The 24,423-nt window shown below is 43.6% G+C and overlaps 1 protein-coding gene across 5 annotated transcripts in view; it reads left to right on the forward strand.

The window, feature by feature from the left end:
• The window catches only part of LOC115194273 (transcription regulator protein BACH2), a 95,901-nt gene that overhangs the window by 50,540 nt on the left and 20,938 nt on the right, over positions 1 to 24,423 (forward strand). For 3 of the 5 annotated variants that reach the window (XM_029753895.1, XM_029753883.1, XM_029753903.1), the window contains exon 2: positions 20,622 to 20,876. In XM_029753895.1, coding sequence (XP_029609755.1) covers positions 20,634 to 20,876 — 243 coding nt within the window. In that variant the 5' untranslated portion in view covers positions 20,622 to 20,633. Of the gene's footprint in view, positions 1 to 6,536; positions 6,596 to 20,006; positions 20,066 to 20,621; positions 20,877 to 24,423 lie in introns of those variants that run through there. The other 2 variants (XM_029753913.1, XM_029753889.1) reach the window with 2 other exon arrangements.

Raw genomic sequence — 24,423 nt, forward strand, 5'->3', positions numbered from 1 at the left:
GAGGTCTTATTACGACGCAGTGTTTTAATCAAGCGGAAATCAATTGCTACAGAGATACAGTGCCTTCGGAAAGTATTCAGACCCCTTGACTTTTTCAACATTTCATTATGTTACAGCCTTATTCTAAAATGTATTAATTTGCTTTTTTTCCCTCATCAATCTACACCCAATGCCCCATAATGACAAAGCAAAAAACAGTTTTTTGGAAAACGGAAATAACACATTTACATAAGTATTCAGACCCTTTACTCAGTACTTGGTTGAAGTACTTTTGGCAGTGATTACAACCTCGAGTCTTCTTGGGTATGACGCTACAAGCTTAGCACACCAGTATTTGTAAGTCGCTCTGGATAAGAGCGTCTGCTAAATGACGTAAATGTAAAATGTAAATGTATTTGGGGAGTTTCTCCCAATTTTCTCTGCAAATCCACTCAAGCTCTGTCAGGTTGGATGGGGAGCGTCGCAGCACAGTTATTTTCAAGTCTTTCCAGAAATTTTTGATCAGGTTCAAGTCTGGGCTCTGGCTGGGCCACTCAAGGACATTCAGAGACTTGTCCCAAAGCCATTCCTGTGTTGTTTTGGCTGTGTGCTTAGGGTTGTTGTCCTGTTGGAAGGTGAACCTTCGCCCCAGTCTGAGGTCCTGAGCACTATGGAGCAGGTTTTCATCAAGGATCTCTCTGTACTTTGCTCCGTTCATCTTTCCCTCGATCCTGACTAGTCTCCCAGTCCCTGCCTCTGAAAACATCCTCACAGCATGTTGCTGCCACCACCATTCTTCACCGTAGGGATGGTGCCAGGTTTCCTCCAGACATGACGCTTGGCACTTAGGCCAAAGAGTTCAATCTTAGTTTCATCAGACCAGAGAATCTTGTTTCTCATGGTCTGAGAATGAATTAAAAAGTAGTATTATTTTTATTTTTTGGAATAAATGAATAACATTTTTTTTTTTGTCAAATCGCCAATTGGCAACCCAACCCTTATGGGATTAATTGACACATAAATAAACATTACAAACTTGGTTCCAAACTTCTTCCATTTAAGAATGATGGAGGCCACTGTGTTCTTGGGGACCTTCAATGCTGGAGAAATGTTTTGGTACCCTTCCCCAGCTCAATTTCGAGTCTCATAGCAAAGGATCTGAATACTTGTAAATGTAAATAACGTGTTTCTGTTTTTTTAACAGACTTGCAAACATTTCTAAAAACCTGTTTTCCCTTTGTCAATATGTGGTATTGTGTGTAGGTTGCTGAGTTTTTATTTTGAATGATCTAGTTTAGAATAAGGCTATAACTTAACAAAATGTTTACAAAAGTCAAGGGGTCTGAATACTTTCCCAAGGCACTATATATATTGGTCTCTCAGCCCCAAGAGTGTAACATAGTCATTTGCCCAGTGGCTCTGTACTACAGCATCTTAATTTCAGCCAGTTTGGCAAAGTAGAAAAATGATCCTGCAGCATCAGGAAATGTGAATTATTATGTGGATTATAATTAATGGACATTTTTATAGGGGTTGATACATTTTTTGTTACGTCAAATCAAGTCTGACATTTTGATGTGGAAATTACAAACTTTAGAAGCCCTTTTAAACCTTGAACACACTACACGTTTGCATTTCTTAGCCACAAAATAGCGATCAAATTAAGATCCTACGTCTGTATGGTCATGCAAACAGCCTGATGCGGTGGCTGTGTAAAAACACAGGAAATACCTGAGGGCGGTATGAAAGCTGAAACATGTCTGGATCAAGTTGAAGTTGAGATTTGAGCACCATTGATACTAGACAGCATTTGTCACATATAGCAGCTATCTGTCCACAGCAAGTGGTAATATCAGATGAAGGCCGAGGATAACCATATCCCACTTTACCAAACAATACTTCAACCAGTACTCATCTCAAAAAGCACTGGTGAGTGTTGCTCACGTACATAACATTTGCATTGTCGTATCTAAAATCACCTCTGTCGGTGACGAACATGAAGTTACTGTAGTCACACTGATCATCGCCACAGACACAGCCAGTATCTCCTCCCTCAGAATACTTCCACCGTGTCTCAAGTCCCTCATCCGTACAACAAGAGTGCATATGGCTTTCTCTTCTCACTTTGAGTCACCAGCAGCGCTGTCTGTCTTAACCCACACTAACCGCAGCATGTGTCACATCTTTGCCAACTTCAACCATAACCTTTCAGTCCGTGCCCTCACAATGTATTTCAGACGCACGTGGGTTGTATTTACGTAGCTACACCTCCTATCTATGACTGAGCACGTCTGGGGTGCCCCGGTTTGATTGTTCCGTGTCAGTCCCTCATTAACCTTATCACGGAGACGCCGTAGTCGAGTCACCACTGTAAGAGGCCAAATCATGCAGATGATGCATTTTGAAGAAATACATCATATGACTTGTGTGTACAATGAGTGGGGAGCGAGTGGTCAAATGTATTATTAGATTATTTTTTATGATCTGCATGGCGTTCATTTCAGAACATCTAGAATAACCTACTCCTCTGCTAATGTTATGGCTTGTCTTTTACATTTATTTAACTAGGCAAGTCAGTTAAGAACAAATTCTTGTTTACACTGACGGCCTAGGAACACTGGGTTAACTGCCTTGTTCAGGGGCAGAAGGACAGATTCTTACCTTGTCAGCTCGGGGTTTCAATCTAGCAACCTTTTGGTTGCTGGCCCAACACTCTAACCACTAGGCTACCTGCCGCCCCGTTCCCACCTTAGTGTGCACATGCAGACTAATTATCCCCACTCACACATTTACGTATCCATACTGTATGTGTTGTAGCCTCACCTTAGTTCCAAAATTAGCTTTCTTACACTCCCGTCCGTGTTGCTGCCAGCGGGTCATCTGACTTGGTATGGTCACTGGCAGTCACTCTCTGCCTGTGTAATGTGAGCTAGCCCCGCTTGGCCAGGTCCAGGGACACTTCATGTGTTGGTATGTGTGAATGTGCTTTAACCCCTCACCATAGCCAGGCAGCCACAGTGCAACAGTCATGAACGGGTTTACAGGCAGGCAGTGTATCACTAGAAACCCTTACTGACACACTACGTGACATCCATTTATGTCACCTGTCCAATTAACCAATAAGGCCCGAGGGGGTGTGGTATCTGGCTGTATCCAGGCACTCCGATACAACATGGGAGTGCCTGGATACAGTCCTTAGCCGTGCTATATTGGCCATATACCACAAACCAACGTAATTAGAGCAGTACAAATAAATGTTTTGTCATACCCGTTGTATACGGTCTGATATACCAAGGCTTTCAGCCAATCAGCATTCAGGGATCGAATCACCCAGTTTATCATTTACCTTATAGCATAGTAGAGGGACGGATGCTTTGTTTAACACAGGCCTATGAAAAGTGTGGACAGATTATTTTTATGGAGTCTACTGTTGGTGTCTATGGTGGATCCTTCTTTTTTTAATCATTCAATTGGCATTAGAGTATTTGCGGAAGCATATTTAATTTATTAATCTTTTCATCAATTCGATTTTGTGGACACATTTCGCGGATTTTGAGTTTAAAGAGGAAGTGCTGACGGGGGTCAATGTTAAAAATATGAATGGCTGAAATTCTCAGTCACATTTCACGACATTGGTGGAAAAACAAAAACTACAGACTTCATTAATGATTACGTCGTTTTTCAGCTTTTATGAATGAGCGATAGCCTTCACAGCGATAGCCTTCCTTTGCAAAAAGAGTTCCATTCGTATGGTTCTCTTTTCTTTCTAGTGTATGATTGTGCTTCCTGCAAGAACTGGGCTTATTGTGGCATATAATGACAACTGTAAATAACCATAGAAACAGGAATGTCATGTGAAAATGCATCACCATGGTGGATCTTTTTTTCTGTGTCCCAAATGGCACCCTATTGGTCGAGATCGGTGTGGAAGAACTTGACTGGCCTATACAGAGCCCTGACCTCAACCCCATCAAACACCTTTGGGATGAATTGGAACGCCGACTGCGAGCCAGGCCTAATCGCCCAACATCAGTGCCCGACCTCACTCATGCTCTTGTGGCTGTATAGAAGCAATTCTCCGCAGCAAAAAAAAAAAAACGCTTTTGATTTCACCTCATTTGAACATTCTGTCATAAAGAGCACATGTTCATCTTCATAAAAAAAATGACTATAGTTGGTGTCTATTAAAGATAGACTGAGTGAAAGGAAGTTGCCATGAGCAGCACCGTATCTATGCATTTGCACGGGTTCTCTTCACGCTGTTACAGTGTGGCAGCATCTGGGCCAATTTAGCAGAGAAGTTGAGCCTCGCGTTTCAAGCTCTTAGTTGTTGCAGAGATTGACCCACTATGATGTTTACTTTCTGCATCTAAGTGCCAAATAAAGTCATAGGGGTTGACTAACAAGGTTGATGATTTCATCTTAAATCAGCCATAAATCCCTTTGTGACAGGAGGAATGTAAACTTGTTGTGTACAACAGGGTGTGGCATATAAATGCACGAAAACGTTTCACAAAAATGTTTTTATTGTTAAAATATTTTTAGCCTGTCTATCTGCGGGTAACAGGGATGACATGTTATGTTCGACCCGTTCAGTTTTCCACCACAAAACACAATAATTGCTAAAAGGAGTAGAACCAGCTCACCTGCTTTTACACTATGATTTCACTATTAGATGTTCAATGATTCTTTTGAAAAAAATAATTAAAAACAAATAGTAGTTTCACCATATTAAAACAAGAGTACAGTTCAGGTAACAGGGTTCACATTAAAATGAGGGATAGATGTAAATTAATCACTAATCACATGAAGTAAATAATCATCTTTAAAAAATGACTTTGTCAAAGCAACAAAATAACTCAGGCTTTACAATGATGGTGACAACTTAGAGAACTCTTTGGGTCAAGTGGGTTGGAATCTTCCTAGAAGTCACAGAGGGTGCATGGAGGGTCATGTCAAAATGCTGAAAGGTGGCACTTTAACAAGTCTTTATTCATATGACAAATCAGATGTATTGAATTCTCCATGTGGTTTATATTAAAGGGCACTTCGTTTAATTTAACAGGTTTTTAAATTGAATATTGGTGCACAATTTCTACTTCAAATATCAAAGGGACGCGAAACGCACTCATTTCCTGGAGTGACCTACATACACATGCACGTTCACATACACACACACACACACACACACACACACTGAACAACACACTCAGCCTTTGAAGGCTTCATGTGGGTGGTTTTGTGTGTCATATTTTTCCTATGGGGAGAGTTTCCATTTGCAAGGTGTTGTTTTATTTTGTTTGTTGTTGAGCTGTTGAAGTTTTATTTCATTGCCAATTATCACATCAACTTTTCTCATATGAGCTTTTTTCTTTCTCTGTATTGTTGTTTTGTGTAAAGCCCTCCATCTGGTCCCTCTCCCACCACTACCCCTCATCCCCTACCCCTCATTCCCTACCCTCCTACCCCTCATCCTCCAGCCAGCCCCTTCCATTGGGCACCATTAATAATGCAGGGGACAATCCCGCCTCGGAAACACTCCTCCCCCCTGGCCTGCCAATCGCCCGGCTTAATTAGCACGTGAGAGCATGGTCGCCAAGCGCCCAGCCGCCCATTCACCAATCACCACACACCTCTGGCTCTGGTGGCAACGCTCAAAATCTTCATGGTAACCAGATTCATCTGAAATAACCCCAATACTAACTTGATCACCTTTTTGGCCGTTTCGGGCCAAAGTGATGGTGTGAGTGTTTTGCTTGTGTCAGAGTTTTGTGCGGTTGATATCGCTGAGGTGTCTGTGGTTGCATTGTAGCTTCATTAGAAAGGGTTCTGTGATTATTCAACTGATCATAGGAGGAGGAAGGGGTCGTTAACTGACGAGACAAAGGAGAGGGAATTTGCTTGAGGTGCAGATTAGGGTAGCTAGTGATTATCCTGTTGCTTAAGTCAATACCAATGTACTCTCCGAGATTAGACACACAAAAGCATGTACGCCACATGTATTACTTCTCTACCATTTCTAACATGTAAGTAACATCAAGTTGCTAGTTACAATTCAGGTAGAAACAATGTCTGGATACAGTGGATTGTCGTACTCTTCTTGGAGACAGCCATTGCCTCATCTACCTTCCAAATCAACAAAATGTTTGTCACTGACACTGGCCAGCTCAGAAATACAGTAATAGAAACATGTTAAAGTATGGAGGGAACTACTCTACTGTATTAGAAGTGTGGCCACGGCGTTAATATCGAAGTAGACACAGAATGAGGTACAACAGTGAATATTATTTACATGCAGAATTATAGCCAAGGTCTATAGATAACGCCGTGTTTCTATTACATTTGCAGTCTGTTACCATATAAGACAGCGTAATGACTCACCCTGCTTTCTGACCTACAATGTGGGAAGGGAAGTCATGATTCATGCAAGCTGCAGCTAATGCAGGCCGGGAGCCTAAAATACTCTGGTATGCCATCTCACACACTCACATGCACACCCACACCCACACACTCACATATGCACAGATGTACTCAGCAACAGTTTGTGAGACATGAGAAAGTTACCAGAGTGTGGAGAGTAACAGAATGACTGGCCAAGTGGAGAAGTCTTTCTGAGGTAATGCTAGCATGTTTGTCTGTATTGTGAGGTGCATTCCAGGTATGAGCGACATAACTTGCGTTTTGGGTCAGGAAGTGATGTGAAGAGCTGCTGTGTTATTGTTTTTGGTAAGTCGCGTAGTTGTCGTCTTAACACTCTTGTCGTAAAGTAGATTCTGCAATTAAAAGCTGAGCGATCACTCCAACCTCATTACGACTTCATCTAAATGAGGGACTGCTTAAAAAAAATCAAATTAAACGTTGCTGCTTATGTTGACATACTAATTTCACTAAGGCACTGTGCGGTGGAATTAAAGAGCACCGATTTGATTTTTTTTGTAATTACCCTTAACTTCATCATTAGAATGAATTTGATACTCTTAAAGAGAGGGATTGTCTCTGTAGGTGAGATCAGAGGGACGGCCATACAGTACGATCGATGTATGTTTCATTTCAATCAACAGTAAGTCATGACTCATGAGAGAGGTGTCTGTAATGTGGACTGTATGGAATAACTTCTCTGCTAGCTACATGTGTAAGGACCGCCCTCTTGTCTCACAGCACTACGTGAGCATTTTAACCTGCTTTAATCTGGCTAACAATTGTCTTTAATAGTTTAAACAGTGTATGCTATTGTACTTTTTACTAATTGTTTTCTTTTGGAGGGTGAATCCCGATGGTTTTCTTAGTATTGATTACATTCTGAAAGATATGGCTCTCTGCCTGCCTCATTAAGACATTAACTACCTTTGATTTTAATGGTAGATAGTACAGAACTCTTAGGGCCGGTTTCCCGGACACAGATTAAGCCTAGCCCTGGACAACAACAAAAAATGGGGGCGGGGGATATTCTCCATTGAGTTAGCTTTTTAGTCCAGGACTAGGCTTAACTTTGACACGTACCAACACACAGGGGTAATCATTCAACAGTGGTCCCTGCAGCGTACGCTCAAACTGGTGTGATTAGAATGATTATTTAAAGGGCCTCCCGGGTGGCGCAGTGGTCTAAGGCTGTTCCACCAGAGATTCTGGGTTTGAGTCCAGGCTCTGTTGCAGCCAGCTGCGACCGGGAGGCCCATGGGGCGGTGCACAATTGGCCCAGTGTCGTCCAGGTTAGGGAAGGTTTGGCCGGCAGGGATATCCTTGTCTCATCGCGCACTAGCGACTCCTGTGGCGGGCCGGGCGCAGTGCATGCTGACCAGGTCACCAGGTGTACAGTGTTTCCTCCGACACATTGGTGCGGCTGGCTTCCGGGTTGGATGGGCATTGTGTCAAGAAGCAGTGCAGCTTGGTTGGGTTGTGTTTCGGAGGATGCATGGCTCTCGACCTTCGCCTCTCCCGAGTCCGTATGGGAGTTGCAGCGATGAGACAAGACTGTAACTACTACCAATTGGGGAGAATGTTTTTTTAATTTTTTATTTTTAATTTATTTATTTTTTAATTAAAGAATGCTTATTTAGAATGTCCAGTTTCGATTGATGCAACAGTCAGCATTTGAGCTTGCCACGCCGTTTTTTCACAGAAATTTGTTTCACAAACACAGTCCTTACAACGTTATATCCTGAATGTGACCAGTTTATTTTTGGATGCAATGTTCAGACATTCACAGAAGTAGAGTTAGAATAACACATTCATCCAAACCAGAAAATGTAGGCTACATTAGTCCTAGCGCTAGCTGAGGAAAGATTGACATAACACAAGCGGTCAACTCTCAGCTGACAGAAACCATAATATCAATTAGCTAATAGCAATTACTATTTACAAGTCATCACATCACAGGTGAGCTCACCATTGATCGAAATAATTGAGTAAAACACGTTCTAAAAATGTTAAGTAATCCAACGATGGGTAGTTTGTGCGCACCACCATGTTTTTTTGTTGTTGAGGCAACCAAAGATAAGAAGACGAGACAAGATGAGTTTGGTCTGTTTGCAATATGCATGTTTAAGAGGGTCTGTCGTCTACCATCATTCACTTCCCTTCATTCACTTCCGAAAGATGAGTGAACCATCCCACCTCATTTTGTTATAACATCTTTTGTCTGATAGACTTTACGTGACACCCAGAATGCATTGTATAATGTCAACAAACATGGCGCCACACATAGATGGCAAATAGCTTTGCATTAGCTCATCATAATCAGTACTACCTTCATAAAAATATTTTACACACATCATATGTGTCCATTAAAATCTATGCAAGAATCGGTGTCACCAGTACTTGAAAATGTGAATAAGACTGTAAATACATTATACTCCATACATACATTCGGTATGCTCCACTAGAAATGACAACACAATATACAGAAAATAAGGCACTTACTTTGATAGGAACGCACACACGTCCAAAGTTATTATTTGTAAGGAAAACAACAATGAAGGCAATGCGAGCACCAGCCAGAAAATGTGCCGGGGGGGGGGGGGAGTTTGTGCAAGACTGCACAAATGTCTGCATACTTGATCTGCGGAAACACTGGGGAAGTGCTTGGCCTCTACTTGAAGAGAGAAGTTTGTCCTGCTCAGTAAAGCCTTAAACATAAATTGTCCGCAACAGTAAAATGGGCTACTTCTATGTGAATTAATGAGGAGACGGAACACACTTCAATTCAAAATGTTGTTAGAAAATAAAACTTGAAACTAATTTGAAATGGACAAATTTAAACATAGCCTATAAATAATTAGCAGGCAGCGTGTCTTGGTTTGAGGGCAGCGCGGGTTAACTGTCCTGTTGCGTAGCAATCACATTTTGGAACATTGAGAGCATTCTGAAATCACGCGCATAAAAAGAAACTCACGTGAAAAGGTTAATCTGTGTGCCCGGGAAACCACCCCTTAATGTTATTACTGTGCAAGTCTCTCAGGGCTCCAGCAGGTGTGCAAAATCAGATGAGCTCTCTCCTCTCCTCCCTTCTTCCTTCCTTCCTTCCTTCCTTCCTTCCCTCTCCTTCCTCCTCTCCTCCCTCACTTTTCTCTCCTCCCGCCTTCACAATCACCAGACACAGAGCTGATCCCATTCATCAATGTCAGCAGGCAGGAGCTCCAGGGTTTGGTCTGCAAAACTGCAGAGAATCACCTTAGGGAGTCATAGACCCAAAGGCTCTATTCCGAAAGACTGTCCCAAACCAGGTCTGGGTAACATTGCATACCACACCTGGGATCATATTATCCACTCATTTCAGACTCTAACCATTGTAAAGCAATTTTCCATTTTTTCAATTATGAACATGACACATGCACAGTGTCTTACAAAATTCCTTAAATTAATATTTCAAGTCTCTGGCAACCTATGGTCGAAAATGTATGATATGCTGTTTTTAGCTCTGGCTCGGGATCAAAGCGTAGGGAGACAATTCTGATCTCTATCTGGGTGAAAAGGTCCATTTGTTGATTGAGTTGGGCTTTAATGAACCCCAGCAATAGCCTGACTCGTCTCTGTGTCTTTGGCCCAGCTCTTTGCCTTGAACTCTGACTGCCACATCTGTAACCCCTCTCTGTGGCCTGAGCAGACCCATAGTTCAATTCAGATGTACTATCCACTGTGCTCTCATAGCCACGTGTTCATGTTGAGACCCCTATTACTGAACGCATCATAGATTCAGCATGAGCTCGCTTTCGTAAATGGTTCTACATCATTTAATGAGTTAAAAATGAGATCAGAAGTGACAGAAAAGTAACCATGCAGTATGACCAGGCTAAACCAAAATTGTTCCACGTTAAATAGGTTCAACAAGGTCAGTTCAGTGGAGTCACATTGTTTACAGGTAAACTGTATTCCATAGAAGAGCTCAGTCAGCGCCGGTATAGCACGTCAAACATCTGTGTCCTGTATGCATGGTCTCAGGTTCAATATGAGTATCCCATTGAACTGATGGAAGCCAGATTGATCCATATCTTGGCCTCTGAGAGTAACAGCTTTTCTCAGCCACTGACGTCACTGTCTTATCTGTCTGTGGTTACACAGTCAGCTGGAAACCCCCGCTGAGAAGAGATCCTTTCTTTCGCTCTCGTTTCTTACATTTTTCTCTCTTAGGCAAGAGAATCATTCTCTCTCTTTGCGTGATACATTTCTTTAACATTTTAGTCATTAATTTAACAGACGCTCTCATCCAGAGCAACTTACAGTAAGTAGCGAGTGCATGCATTTTCGTACTTTTTCATACTGATGATCTGCCGTAGTACATAAATGTACATTTTGTCATAAGCAAAATGTGTTTACAACAACATATGTTACATTGCCAGCCTCTGTCATTAACCAGTCATTAAAGCCCTGGTTATTCCTTAGCCCAATAAACAGTATCGGTCCTTGAATGATGCCTTGAGGAACACCAGACACTGATAAAGCCCAGTGGTACATAACACTACGTGTGTGTGTGCACAATGACCAGAGAGACATCTAAGGTCACTTAAAGGCAGCGCTTCTGAGTCCATTCTCATTACGATTCTTCATTAGCCCTCTGATAGTGATCTCTGTTTCAATCAATTCCTATTCTCAAACATCCTCACTCTGCATATTCTATAATGAATTATTAACATGTTTCCATCTCTGTAGTTTGGCTCGGAATGAACTGCCACCTTCGGTGTGATATCACAGATTTTTGCTGAATATCAACGAGACCTACAGTATGTGCTCACTTCGACTTGTCTGTTATTTATATATCTTTGTATTATTTATTTGCAGAATTAGGGAGAAACATCTCCACAAATTCTGTCACCACCTTAACAGCTCTCTGCCCAGCCCTCTCAGGTGTCTGACTGTCTGCGCCTCTCAATGATTCAGTTTCATGAATCTACTACAATTAATTTATCTAAAGCCCCAGACCAAATCCCTCTAACAGGCTGAGGAAATAATTACCTTGATGGCAAGGAGAACATGTACTACATGGATTCCTGCATCACTGTTGCAATATCAGTACATGACTTCATGATTTAATAGAAACAGTTGAACAACTACCCATGAGGCCCTCCAGGTGGTTTAATAAGCAGAATTCTGTCATTTCCTGCGGGAGAGAGAGAAATCTAGCTGAATGAAGAGAACCATGCAGGAGCCTGAGAGCATTGAGTTGAGGAAATTGCCACTTAGGTATAATGGAATAGTCATCTGGGTTGACCTTCATGTTGCAGTGAGTGGAGGGATCTGCTCCCTCATTTTAGAGAAATTGCAAAGATGAATGTATGCATTTATAGGAACATACAGCAGTCACTGGGAGGAACACATGTCTGTCTGTCTCTCTCTCTATCTCTTTCTCTCTCTGTCTGTCTCTCTGTCTCTGCCTGTTAATATTGGAGCACGATTGAAACATATCAACCCCTCACAATAGAGTGACTGCCTTTAAAAACCAACAAATCCCTTTGAAAACTGTAGCATCAATTCGATTCAGAAACCACTAGTCCAGTGTCAAAATGTAAATAGGATCATTTGGGTCATGAAGTCAGTCTCGTCTAAAACGACGTTTAGAACATCCGTGCGTCATAACGGGTAATTGAAGGTTGGTTTTTGATTTGACGATGTCCATTTGCCCGCTAACATGCATGGGTAACAGCTGTGATTGCTCTCTATCCAATAGCATAGGCAGTGATACAGACCTGCCCAGCAGCTCCGACTTTGGTTCCATAAGACAACACGTCGCACATTTTTTTTACTTGACAAATACTGCACCAAACACCTTTGTTAGATGTAAAATTGTCGGTTTACTTATTTGATTTTAATTTCTCTAAAGATAAATCACATCCAGTCTGTAGTAGGGAGTTTTAGTTTGCAACTTGCCAATATTATACATAGTTTAGCGCATAACATGTGGTAATTAACTACAATGACCATAATCCATTGCACATCTACTTGTCCAGTCTTTCTTTTATGCCTGCTACAGAAGAGACAAGAGAATGAGCGATTGTGAGGTTATATAGAGAGCAGCTGTTGCTTAGTGAGGTATCTCTACCTGAAAATACATGATCTAAGTGATTGCTAGTCAGTATTCAGCAGTCCTAAAAGTATGCCTTATTTACTTTGAAGAACTCCTAATAGTTATTTTGTCAGAGAGCATAGGCAGCAGTTCTACAGAGATGAGATGATGACTTGGAATGAAATAATAAAGTCATCAAATTAAACAAATGTAATATACACAACAACTGAAATATTGTATTAAAGTCAATTAATGTGAATAAATGAGGGTTAATAAGTGATCAGCAGTAATGGGCAGTCACTACTACCATCATGGGACTTTATTAACTATTTTATTCTGTGTTACAGCATTCAACCCACATAATGCATAGCGCATTTAATGTTTTAGAAAATTATTTAAATCAAAAACCGTGATGTCATATTTTTTTTTATAGAACCGACCTAATCGCTCAGCACTTAGAAACAGAAAAACACGCGCGCCAGTCGACGTGTCCGTTGGCTCTTTAAAGCCATGTTTCACATTTGCTGGGCTATACCTCTACAAGCATATATGTTATTGCAAGCTACTTCATTTGGATTCTGTCATTAAAGCCATGCTCATCCTCAGAGTAAATACAGACATCTGTCCTAATGGTACACAGTAACGCAGTGTTCTCTCCCGTTCCTCGTCGCCTTGCTACTATCCTGCTTAGGAGACTTGGGCCTTCGTCCCAAATGGCACCTTATTCCCTAGATAGTGCACTATTTTTGACCAGAGCCCGATGGGCCTTAGTCATAAGTGGTGCACTATAAAGGGATGAGGGTGCCATTTGGAACGCAACCCTAGAATTGCAGCGGCAGACCGGGCTTGTTTTACGACCAGCAAATGCAATCATAGAGAGTGATTCAGATTTTTTTTTAATGGGAGCTATGCTATTTGTTTGTTTTCGAGGCAGGAACTTTAGTAAGACTCTGGTCAAGATGCTCCCATGATAAAGAAACTCATTTTAACTCATGTTCTTAACCACAGCAGCTACAGCACGTCAACCTGTTTGTTTTATACTGTAAGCATAGTCCTATATGCTTTCAAAGAACAATAAGGTATCGAAATATAAGGATTTGTCATTGGGGTGTCGGCACTCAGCACAGTGGTTCTATTGTTTGTTGAAGAAATACTTGTTTCAGTTTTGGAATGGGTAGGGAACAACAAGACAAGTTATTCAGATGACAGTTGAGACTATCAAAGAGACCCCAGTTTAAATTCATTCCTAATCGCTCTCTTTCTCCCCTATACTGTAAAGGGAGATACCTAGTCAGTGTCTCTGAAATATGCCTTCCACATTTAACCCAACCCCTCTGAAACAGAGAGGTGCAGGGGGCTGCCTTAATCGACATCCTCATCTTCAGTGCCCGAGGAACAGTGGGTTAACTGCCTTGCTCAGGGGCAGAATGACAGCTTTTTACCTTGTCAGCTCGGGGATTCGATCCAGCAACCTTTCGGTTACTGACCCAACGCTCTTACCCGTCAGGCTATCTGCCGTACATACACACATTGTTATTGTAGACAATACATGTTAAATGACTCAGGTTTTAAAGAAATGTGTTCATATTACTCACTCACGTCATCTCAGTAGCAGCGACATCAGCATGCTCATTACCTGCATGTTGTGCACAGGGCCTCTGGAGGACAAACCTCTTGCATCATGGTCGTCTATGTATCATTTGCATGAATAACATTATAGCCTTGCATTGGAAAATCTATGAATTCCAGATACATTTCATGTTGAACAGGTCTGTATGGCCTGTACAGTGGCGTCATTGCTTAGAGCCTATATAATGCCTTTTGAAGGTGAATTTATACAAGTGGAACAACAGGATTTGTCATAGAGACCCATGATTAATGCCAAGTGGATCTTGAACGTAATGAGCCACTGAATCTGATTCTGTGTCGGAGCCAATGAAGGAAATGACTCGCTGCACACTAGACTGGCATTTCCTACCAATCAAAGGAGCTCAGCGAGGCCCGTCTTATATAAGACAGCAAGGAGACTTCGAATTTTATATTTCCTAAGCGCAGGAGACTGGCTGTTGTTGTTTCCTGAAAATGCAACTGCTCGGTTTTCAACTTGATTCTCCTCTAAAGGGAAGACGGCGTAGTGAACGATGTCAAAACAGTCTAACCTTTCTCTTGTCCTTTGTGTTGTCCGTTAAGACACCTCACATCCTCCTCCAATCCGTGGAAATGGCTGGAGAGAAGAAATAGAGGCATGTATGTCTGAAGAGGAGTGCGCTGTAATGGCATCCAGGGTGTATGTGTGGGGGAGGGGGGTTCGGTCGCCATTAGAGGGGATGATGCCCTGCTTCTGGTATGAGTCATGTGACCTCTCTTGTCATGAGTGTGGTGCTCTCAGCTTTGTTTCGTGCTCAGAGAGAGAGAGAGAGAGAGAGAGAGAGAGAGAGCCCGGGGGCTGTTGGTGTGGAGCCCACCCCATTTCCCCCTCCTCTCCCTCCTGTCAGTCCCCTCTCTGCATATGGCTCCTCAGAGACACAGAGAGAGAGGAGACATCACAGAGCCCATCATGATGCTGTCATCGCCCCCTCTCCTTCAGAGCCCCCTAAGCTGGAGCACATCTTACTGCCATGTCGTAGGTGTATGAAACCATCCACTGTTTTGTCATACACAAGAAAAAATGATTGCTGTAAGTAGCTCCTTTGTGTACTGTACTGTATGCACATGCTGCACTGTAGTAACACATACTATACTGTAGTAGCACATACTATACTGTAGTAGCACATACTATACTGTAGTAGCACATGCTGTACTGTATGCACATGCTGCACTGTAGTAACACATACTATACTGTAGTAGCACATACTATACTGTAGTAGCACATACTGTACTGTAGTAGCACATACTATACTGTAGTAGCACATACTATACTGTAGTAGCACATACTATACTGTAGTAGCACATACTGTACTGTATGCACATGCTGCACTGTAGTAACACATACTATACTGTAGTAGCACATACTATACTGTAGTAGCACATACTGTACTGTAGTAGCACATACTATACTGTAGTAGCACATACTATACTGTAGTAGCACATACTGTACTGTAGTAGCACATACTATACTGTAGGAGCACATACTGTACTGTAGTAGCACATACTATACTGTAGTAGCACATACTATACTGTAGTAGCATATGCTATTCTGTAGTAGCACATACTGTATTGTAGTAGCACATACTATACTGTAGTAGCACATACTATACTGTAGTAGCACATACTATACTGTATTGTAGTAGCACATACTGTACTGTAGGAGCACATACTATACTGTAGTAGCACATACTATCCTGTAGTAGCACATACTGTACTGTAGTAGCACATACTATACTGTAGTAGCATATACTATACTGTAGTAGCACATACTGTATTGTAGTAGCACATACTATACTGTAGTAGCATATGCTATACTGTAGTAGCACATACTGTATTGTAGTAGCACATACTATACTGTAGTAGCACATACTATACTGTATTGTAGTAGCACATACTGTACTGTAGTAGCACATACTATACTGTAGTAGCACATACTATCCTGTAGTAGCACATATTGTACTGTAGTAGCACATACTATACTGTAGTAGCATATACTATACTGTAGTAGCACATACTGTATTGTAGTAGCACATACAATACTGTAGTAGCACATACTATACTGTAGTAGCACATACTATACTGTAGTAACACATACTGTATTGTAGTAGTAGCACATACTATACTGTAGTAGCACATACTGTATTGTAGTAACACATACTATACTGTAGTAGCACATACTGTATTGTAGTAGCACATGCTATACTGTAGTAGCACATACTGTATTGTAGTAGCACATACTATACTGTAGTAGCACATACTATACTGTAGTAGCACATACTGTATTGTAGTAACACATGCTATACTGTAGTAGCACATACTGTATTGTAGTAGCACATGCTATACTGTAGTAGCACATACTGTATTGTAGTAGCACATACTATACTGTAGTAGCACATACTATACTGTAGTAGCACATACTGTATTGTAGTAGCACATACTATGCTGTAGTAGCACATACTATACTGTAGTAGCACATACTATACTGTATTGTAGTAGCACATACTGTACTGTAGTAGCACATACTATACTGTAGTAGCACATACTATACTGTAGTAGCACATACTGTACTGTAGTAGCACATACTATACTGTAGTAGCATATACTATACTGTAGTAGCACATACAATACTGTAGTAGCACATACTGTACTGTAGTAGCACATACTATACTGTAGTAACACATACTGTATTGTAGTAGTAGCACATACTATACTGTAGTCTCACATACTGTATTGTAGTAACACATACTATACTGTAGTAGCACATACTGTATTGTAGTAACACATACTATACTGTAGTAGCACATACTGTATTGTAGTAGCACATACTATACTGTAGTAGCACATACTATACTGTAGTAGCACATACTGTATTGTAGTAACGCATACTATACTGTAGTAGCACATACTGTAGTGTAGTAGCACATACTATACTGTAGTAGCACATACTATACTGTAGTAGCACATACTGTATTGTAGTAGCACATACAATACTGTAGTAGCACATACTATACTGTAGTAGCACATACTATACTGTAGTAACACATACTGTATTGTAGTAGTAGCACATACTATACTGTAGTCTCACATACTGTATTGTAGTAACACATACTATACTGTAGTAGCACATACTGTATTGTAGTAGCACATACTATACTGTAGTAGCACATACTATACTGTAGTAGCACATACTGTATTGTAGTAACACATATTGTACTGTAGTAACACATACTGTACTGTAGTAATACATACTGTACTGTAGTAATACATACTGTACTGTAGTAGCACATTGCATTGTGCGTGCTTGTGTACGTACATGCGTGCGTACGTACATTGTGTATGTACGTGTGTATGTGCATGCGTGTATATACATTGTAGTTCGAAATTATTGACACCCTTGATAAAGATGAGCAATAATGACTCTATAAAATACATAATTAAAATACTGAGCTTTATTGTATGCAAAAACATTTTTAAATTATATTATTTTATACTAGTACAATTGCTCAGAGAAAGAGATTATTTTTTACATGTTTTTTTCTCATAAAGGTAGGGGTAAAAATTATTAGCACCTAAAGATCCATATAAATAAACTAGTCAACATTTTAATATTTGGTCCCATATTCCTAGCACGCAATGACTACATCAAGGTTGTGACTAGTTGGATGCATTTGTAGTTTGTTTTGGCGGTGTTTCGGATTATGTTTTGCCCAATAGGAACTGAAGAATAAACTATGTATTGTGTCATTTTGGAGTTATTGTAATTCAGAAAATAACATGTTTCTGAACACTTACATTAATGTGGATGCTACCATGATTATGGAAATCATGAATTAATCGGGGTCAAAGATCATACCCCCAAGACATGCCAACCTCTCACCATCACCAATAACATGGGAGGTTAGAATGTCTTGGAGGTATGATCTTTGACCCTCTGTAACTTTCTCACTCAGAATTATTGTATTATTGCTCATCTTTATCAAGGACGTCAATCATTCCATGTACAGAACATGTAATGTTTCAACTGTGATGTGTGAAGTGTAGAGCTGAGAACTGACTCCTCTCCAGCCTCATTAGTGGTAATCAGTGCCACTCAGATCAGTGTTAGTGCTTCAGGAGAATGGAGTTGTGGTAAGCCCCTGGAGTCAACCTGTTGACGGGTGTCGGAAACGCATCGCCACGCTACTGCGCTTTTTGATCTGTGCAGGAGTGTTAGTTACAAAGCCGGTTAGCGGGGTCGGTTTGCTGCGTCGGTTAGCTGCGTCGGTTAACGAAAAGGGCTACAGTTGAAAAAAATGAACCTTGAAAAAAGAAAAAGAGCTTTGCATCCCTCAGCAATTCGAATCAGAACGCGACCATAACCAGCAATTTTGTGGTGCGTGCGTGCGTGCGTGTGTGTGTGTGTGTGTGTGTGTGTATTTTCCTTTCCCCACTGCGAAACAGACGTCTGAAATCGAAGCAAGGCGAATGCCCATTCCAGGGTTAGAAATAGCATGTTTGAATTGTTATGAACCTTGAAACCACATCTGGAAACATTATTCTTGGAAGACAGATCATTATCCTGCCAAGCCAACTGAGAAATGTTTGGTGGAAATAAAAAAACAAAACAATAATTAGTGCTGACCACTCAGACAACCACTGTAAATGTCTGGACAGGGGTTCCCCGCGTGGAAAACATATGATATCCTAGCCTGGAATGATGTCTGGTATAGTAACAGTTTGTTTTTATACCTGGAGAGGTAAGAGCCAGAACTCTATCCCTCAGGTAGTTGATGACTATGTAGTGTGGGCTGTAGTAGAACCTGGACATGCGTGCCATTTCACTACCCTCGCAGTGCAGCAAAGTAGCGTTTTCCTCCGATTGAGGACCAGAGTGTCCGGTCGGTCAGACCATGGTGTCAAGCTGGTTGAGAAGACAAGGCCAGCCACCACAGCCCACCCAGGTCCACGTCCATTTACAAGACAGGATTCCCATTTTCAAAAGAGACATTTCAATTTGCAAGGGGAGAAGTCTCCATTCTCACCAGTAATGTCGTCGTCCCCCCCCTATGGCGAGGCGGTGCGTTAGAGTCGTGTTACCGATATTGTATTTGCCTGTCTGAGTGAGAGCCAAGACTGCTTCAAATGTGGCACAGTGTCAGAACGTTCAGGATTGCGCGGTCTGGCCGGGTCACAAGGGACTCAATTTAATATGACTGATCGTACGTGTACACAAAGTGGTCTGTCTTCCACGTGAAGAACACAGGAACGAAGTAGGGGTTGTCGGGTAAGCAAACTCAGGGGATGAAAGAGTCATATGACTTCTCTGCGGAAAGATAGTTTCATGCCTATCAATCACCAGGGGGTGAGCAGAGGGGAAAGTCAGGCTGGCACTGACTTCATGCAAATGCACAGCCGGTTCCCAGTGCAGGACTTCTTAGGATGATGATGTGTTTTGAAATAACTATATAGTCACGCAGTAGTTCTGATTTCGTCATGTTTTAAGCTTTACGTTAGTGGCAAGCGCCGCGGAATTGAAGAGTCAAACGTGCCGTTGTCTGAGTGCAAAAAGATCCCCTTTTGCAGATTCTCACTGCACGGTGTATGCGGACAACTGATAACATCAGAACGCATGTGGATAGCTTGACCGTATGCATTTCTTCCCTGCCAAATCTCAGCCTTCTGATGGCTTAAAGCAACACGAACAACTGCATTCCCTCACACAGTTTACACAGCGGCGGTGAGGAGGCTGGAGTTGTGTTTGTGTAGCGGGTGTTCGTTCCTCTTCCTGTCGGTACTCGTGTTACTCTGTGCTGAGTGTGCTCGAGTGCCGCTCATAGTCGCTATCCCTCCCAACCTGGATAGATTACCAGCATGTGGCCTTTCCTTCTTACTGCCTGTGTGAAAGGACGACACCCTTGACACTACGCCTTCTGTTGTGCTATGTCAGTGTCTGTGTGCAGTAAGGTATGCAGGCCGTTTTTCTGTTTGCGCTGTGGCGCGTGTGTGTGTATGTGCGTGCTTGCGTGCGTGTGTGTGTTTGCTTGGGAGTATGAGGAGGTCAGGATTGGGTTGTGTGTGGGGTTGTCTACAGGAGTCTACGTGGAGGTGTGTGTGTGTGTGTGTGTGTGTGTGTGTGTGTGTGTGTGTGTGTGTGGACGGGCGAGGATTGTATTACTGCTTGTGTGTTTGCATGCACGGGTGTATATGAGTGGGAATGTGTTAGGTGCCTGTGACTCGTGTGTGTGTGTGTGTGCGTATTTGTTGATGCTATACCAGGGAAGGGGGAAGTGAGAGAGTAGAGCTGAATGCTGAGCTAAGCGGAGGCGGTTTAATCTGGTCGCGGTGCATGTGTTGAATCATGGGATTGACTGTGTTTGGGGCTGGTGGGGTGGGATGAGGCTGTGCAAGGAGAGGGCCACTGATGTCAGCCCTGCAGTATGCGCAAGCTCACCGACAGGACCCGCCGCATTATGCTGAAAGCTGACCCCCCCCCCCCCCTCCGTTGTGCTTCTATTTCCAGGGCGTGAGCGGAATGTCCGTGGATGAGAAGCCTGAAGCCCCCATGTACGTGTATGAGTCGACGGTTCATTGTACCAATATCCTCCTGTGCCTGAACGACCAGCGGAAGCAGGATATCCTGTGCGATGTGACTGTCCTGGTGGAGGGCAAGGAGTTCCGCGGCCACAGGGCCGTGCTGGCCGCCTGCTCAGAGTACTTCTCGCAGGCTCTGGTTCAACAGGCCGAGAATGGCTTGTTCCTCAGCCTACCTCGAGAGGTACGTATCTACTGTATAAAAAAAAACCTGTGCATTCAGAAGAACCCATTTTATCACTAGTCACTTGATAACTTCTCATTCCAATACTGAAACTCACTTTGCCGTGAACGCCGTCAAGGGGAATGGTATCGAGATGAATGGTGTCAGCCAGGCAGGAAACAAGATAACATACGTGTTTTAATTGAATCTGGGAGGTCTAGTAGCTGAAGGCGAGAGAGTGAGATAGGGAGGTGTGCTAGCGACGGTGCTAGTAGATAATGTAATAATGAGCCATGATTAGCAATTATCACCTTTCCCTCAGCTCACTGCTCTCTTCAGCTCCTCAGCTTTCTGTCGCAGGTAGAGTCCTCTCCCTCACACCGCCAACACTCTGCTTCCTCTTCCCAGCACCCCTGTCGTTCCAGCCTCCAGTCATTCACCCATAGACGTGTCATAGAGTGATTCAAGTTCTCCACAGATGTATTTATTTAACACACTTACACGTCACATACCGTACAAACACGCGGTGCTTGGACCTGGCGCACACACCACATGTTTATAACATGAACGCCTGTCAAAAGGCTTCCGCTGTTGCCGCGCTCGCGAGAAAAGAAGTCGTCGTCACTTGATCTCCGCGGAGATCTCTCCCGAAAGATCAATCCGTTCCTGTCTCATGTACAATGAGCATCATGTGTTTGAGTGAGTTACTATCAGTTACCCCTGGGAACGGCTCCGCGACGCACGCCGCCGCAGAATCCCTTTCATTCACACTTTCGGCGTTATGCATAATGCATGAGCAGCTGTGTATTTCAGGTGTGAGCGTGTGTGGAAAGTGACATGTTTCTGAAAGAGCCCGCGTCTTTGATGTCCATGGGCCCTGGTTGAAAGTAGTGCACTATATAGGGAAGAGGGTGCCGTTTGGGACACACACAATATTTCTCTCACACTGTCCCTGTCTAGACGGGTCACTGTCCCAACGTGTAGGGAAGGTCATTTCATGGATGTCATCAATCAGGTTTTAAGGTCCTCTGTCACCCGCGTCTCTGTGGTCCGTGACTCACAGGCGCTGACACATTTGTGTCCGTTCCCGCTGCGATTGCCTTATGACCACTCTCGACCCCACCGATTTGTGGCGGCAACAATGCAGCAGCGACCAACCTTTAGCTCACTAGGCCGCCTTGATACTGGTGGGCCTGGCTGCAGTCAGAGCGATCGAGAGGGGCTGTGTTCCCCAGCACTACCGAAGGCTGCCACCTATGTGCAACAAAGGGCAACTAACCGAGGAGGCCTTGATGATCACCACCGACAGAGAGACAGAGAGAGAGAGAGAGAGAGAGAGAGAGAGAGAGAGAGAGAGAAGAAAACACACTGCAGATGAAATGTGAAACAAAGACCATTGCGGGGGGCTATGACGCTATCCTCTCCTCCCCCGAACTGTATCATTCCTCGCTCCTCCCAGATGACCTTGTCAGTCCGAAGTCGCCGGGGCTGCAACCGGTTAGTGACCTCATCATCCATTTAATGTCATAGCCGTTTCAGAGAGAGAGAGAGACGGGGCCCGTTCGTCAAGGTCTTTGTTCGGGATCAGATCACGAAAGTAGAACAATCAGGTCTTGTCTCCTTTAAGTCCTTAGCCAAGCAAGAGCAAACAAACAGAGGACACTTGGTTTGCATTGGATGATAGAAGGCTACATTCACAGAGTCACATTAGAGCATTCCTCCACATCACAGAACAGGGCCAGAACAAATGGCTATTCATAGACGGACCAGTATGATGTAATATGAGATCGAATGAAGGAGAGGCGTTTCAGAGAGTGCCCCCCGCTGGAGGAGAGCGGTCATCACGCCACGGCGGGCAGCAGCGCGGCGACGGAGCGAGTTCGCGTCGATCAGTTCAGAGCTGCTCTTCTACATGATGAAACTGGGCGTAAGTGTAATGTCTGACTGGATCCCCGCTCGCACCATCTCACTGGAGCCCGGCTGGGAGGGTGTCAGTTTGACCTACTTGTCAGCACGTCCCCTTGGTTTCCCTATCGAAAATATCCTCATAGAAAATATACAGCGACCGATGAAATATATTTGTGAGCAATTCCATGCCTACTACTGTAGGGGTGATTTGATTATTATTAGTGAATTTGCATTAGGTTTCTAATGCACCGAATAATTGCACGGGATGCGGGCGCAGGATTTGATAATGAAATCAATTCAATTCAAATATTCATTCATACACAGGCAAGCCGATTGACTTGCTCCATGCGTCTTATGCACATTCCTTTTTCACCACAGTATGGGAAAGCAGCTCTGACCAGGGTGAATAAGACTGGAGAAGATTGATTGCAGATCCAGACTGCTGGAGGAGGGAGGGGGGCGGAAGGAGGGAGGGAGGGGGGCGGAAGGAGGGAGGGAGGGGGGCGGAAGGAGGAGGGAGGGAGGGAGGGAGGAGGGCGGCCCCTTGCTGGACCGGTAGCCGTCTCTGGCCTCTGGTTTACTCAGCATGCATCGGGAGGGGTACCGTATACTGTATGCAGTCCACTGCTTTTCACCAGGGCCAATAGGGGTCTGGTTCAAAAGCAGTGGACTATGTAGGGAACAGGGTGACATTAAGGACGTACAGTACCTTCCCTGTGATTCAACAGAGGGGCAGATGGTTGAACGCTCCAACTGCCTCCTGTTTGTCAGTTCCCTCAGTCATGACTCAGACCCATTGGTGCGTATTGTTTAACTCCCTCTTCAGAAAAACTCAAAAAATACAACCCCAGACACACTGCTTCGATTGCAGTGATTTGGCAGCCTGTACTAAGTGTCATTCTGAGCCCTGGTGAAGTGGGTTGGGAGGGAATGGCGGATGAGTGGCTGATGAGACAGGGAAATGTAATGTGCCTCGAGAGGTTTAGGGTCGGTGAGTGACATCCCCCAAACACCATCCTCCCTCCACAGACACCTGATGGGGTCGGGACCCGCAGAAGCCCGGCTAACTAATCGGAGGGACTCAGGGTGAGGTGGAAGCAGAGCAGCAACAGCATGGCTTTACACAAACAGGGAGCCTAAGCAGGAGACTATCACACGTTTACAGCTTATTAGACAGATGGCGGGAGCCGGGCGCGTATCTCCAACTCAGTCTTCCCCTTACTGACAGTGGGGGAGGGGTGGGAGAAGGGAGGAGGAGAGGGGAGTGAGAACAGGAAGAGAGAAGAACGAGTACGCTAGCGATACCCCCTGGTGTAACTGCTGGTGCTAATGCCAAGCCCCCCCTGGTCATGGCAGGGGGTTTCCTCTCCGCCAGCACAAGGGCACAGCGCTCAGCGCTAAGCTGACAGTAAGGATACAGGCTCTTTGTCTGCCGTTTGAGCAGGCTGCTCTGAGAAGCACCTTGAGCAGCTTATGTTTCCCTCCCAGCCTACTAGCCAGCCAGTCAGTCAGTCAACCAGCCAGCCAGCCAGTCAGTCCGGGACACCCGGTGAGAGCCTGCGGAGTGATCCCTGTGTGTTTATAGTAGCTGGATTTAACCCATGAGACCCAGACAATTAACCACTGGCTGCGCTGTATCTTCAATGTCTCATCTCAGACG

Source organism: Salmo trutta, chromosome 1 (assembly GCF_901001165.1).
Source record: "Salmo trutta chromosome 1, fSalTru1.1, whole genome shotgun sequence".
NCBI lineage: Eukaryota > Metazoa > Chordata > Actinopteri > Salmoniformes > Salmonidae > Salmo > Salmo trutta.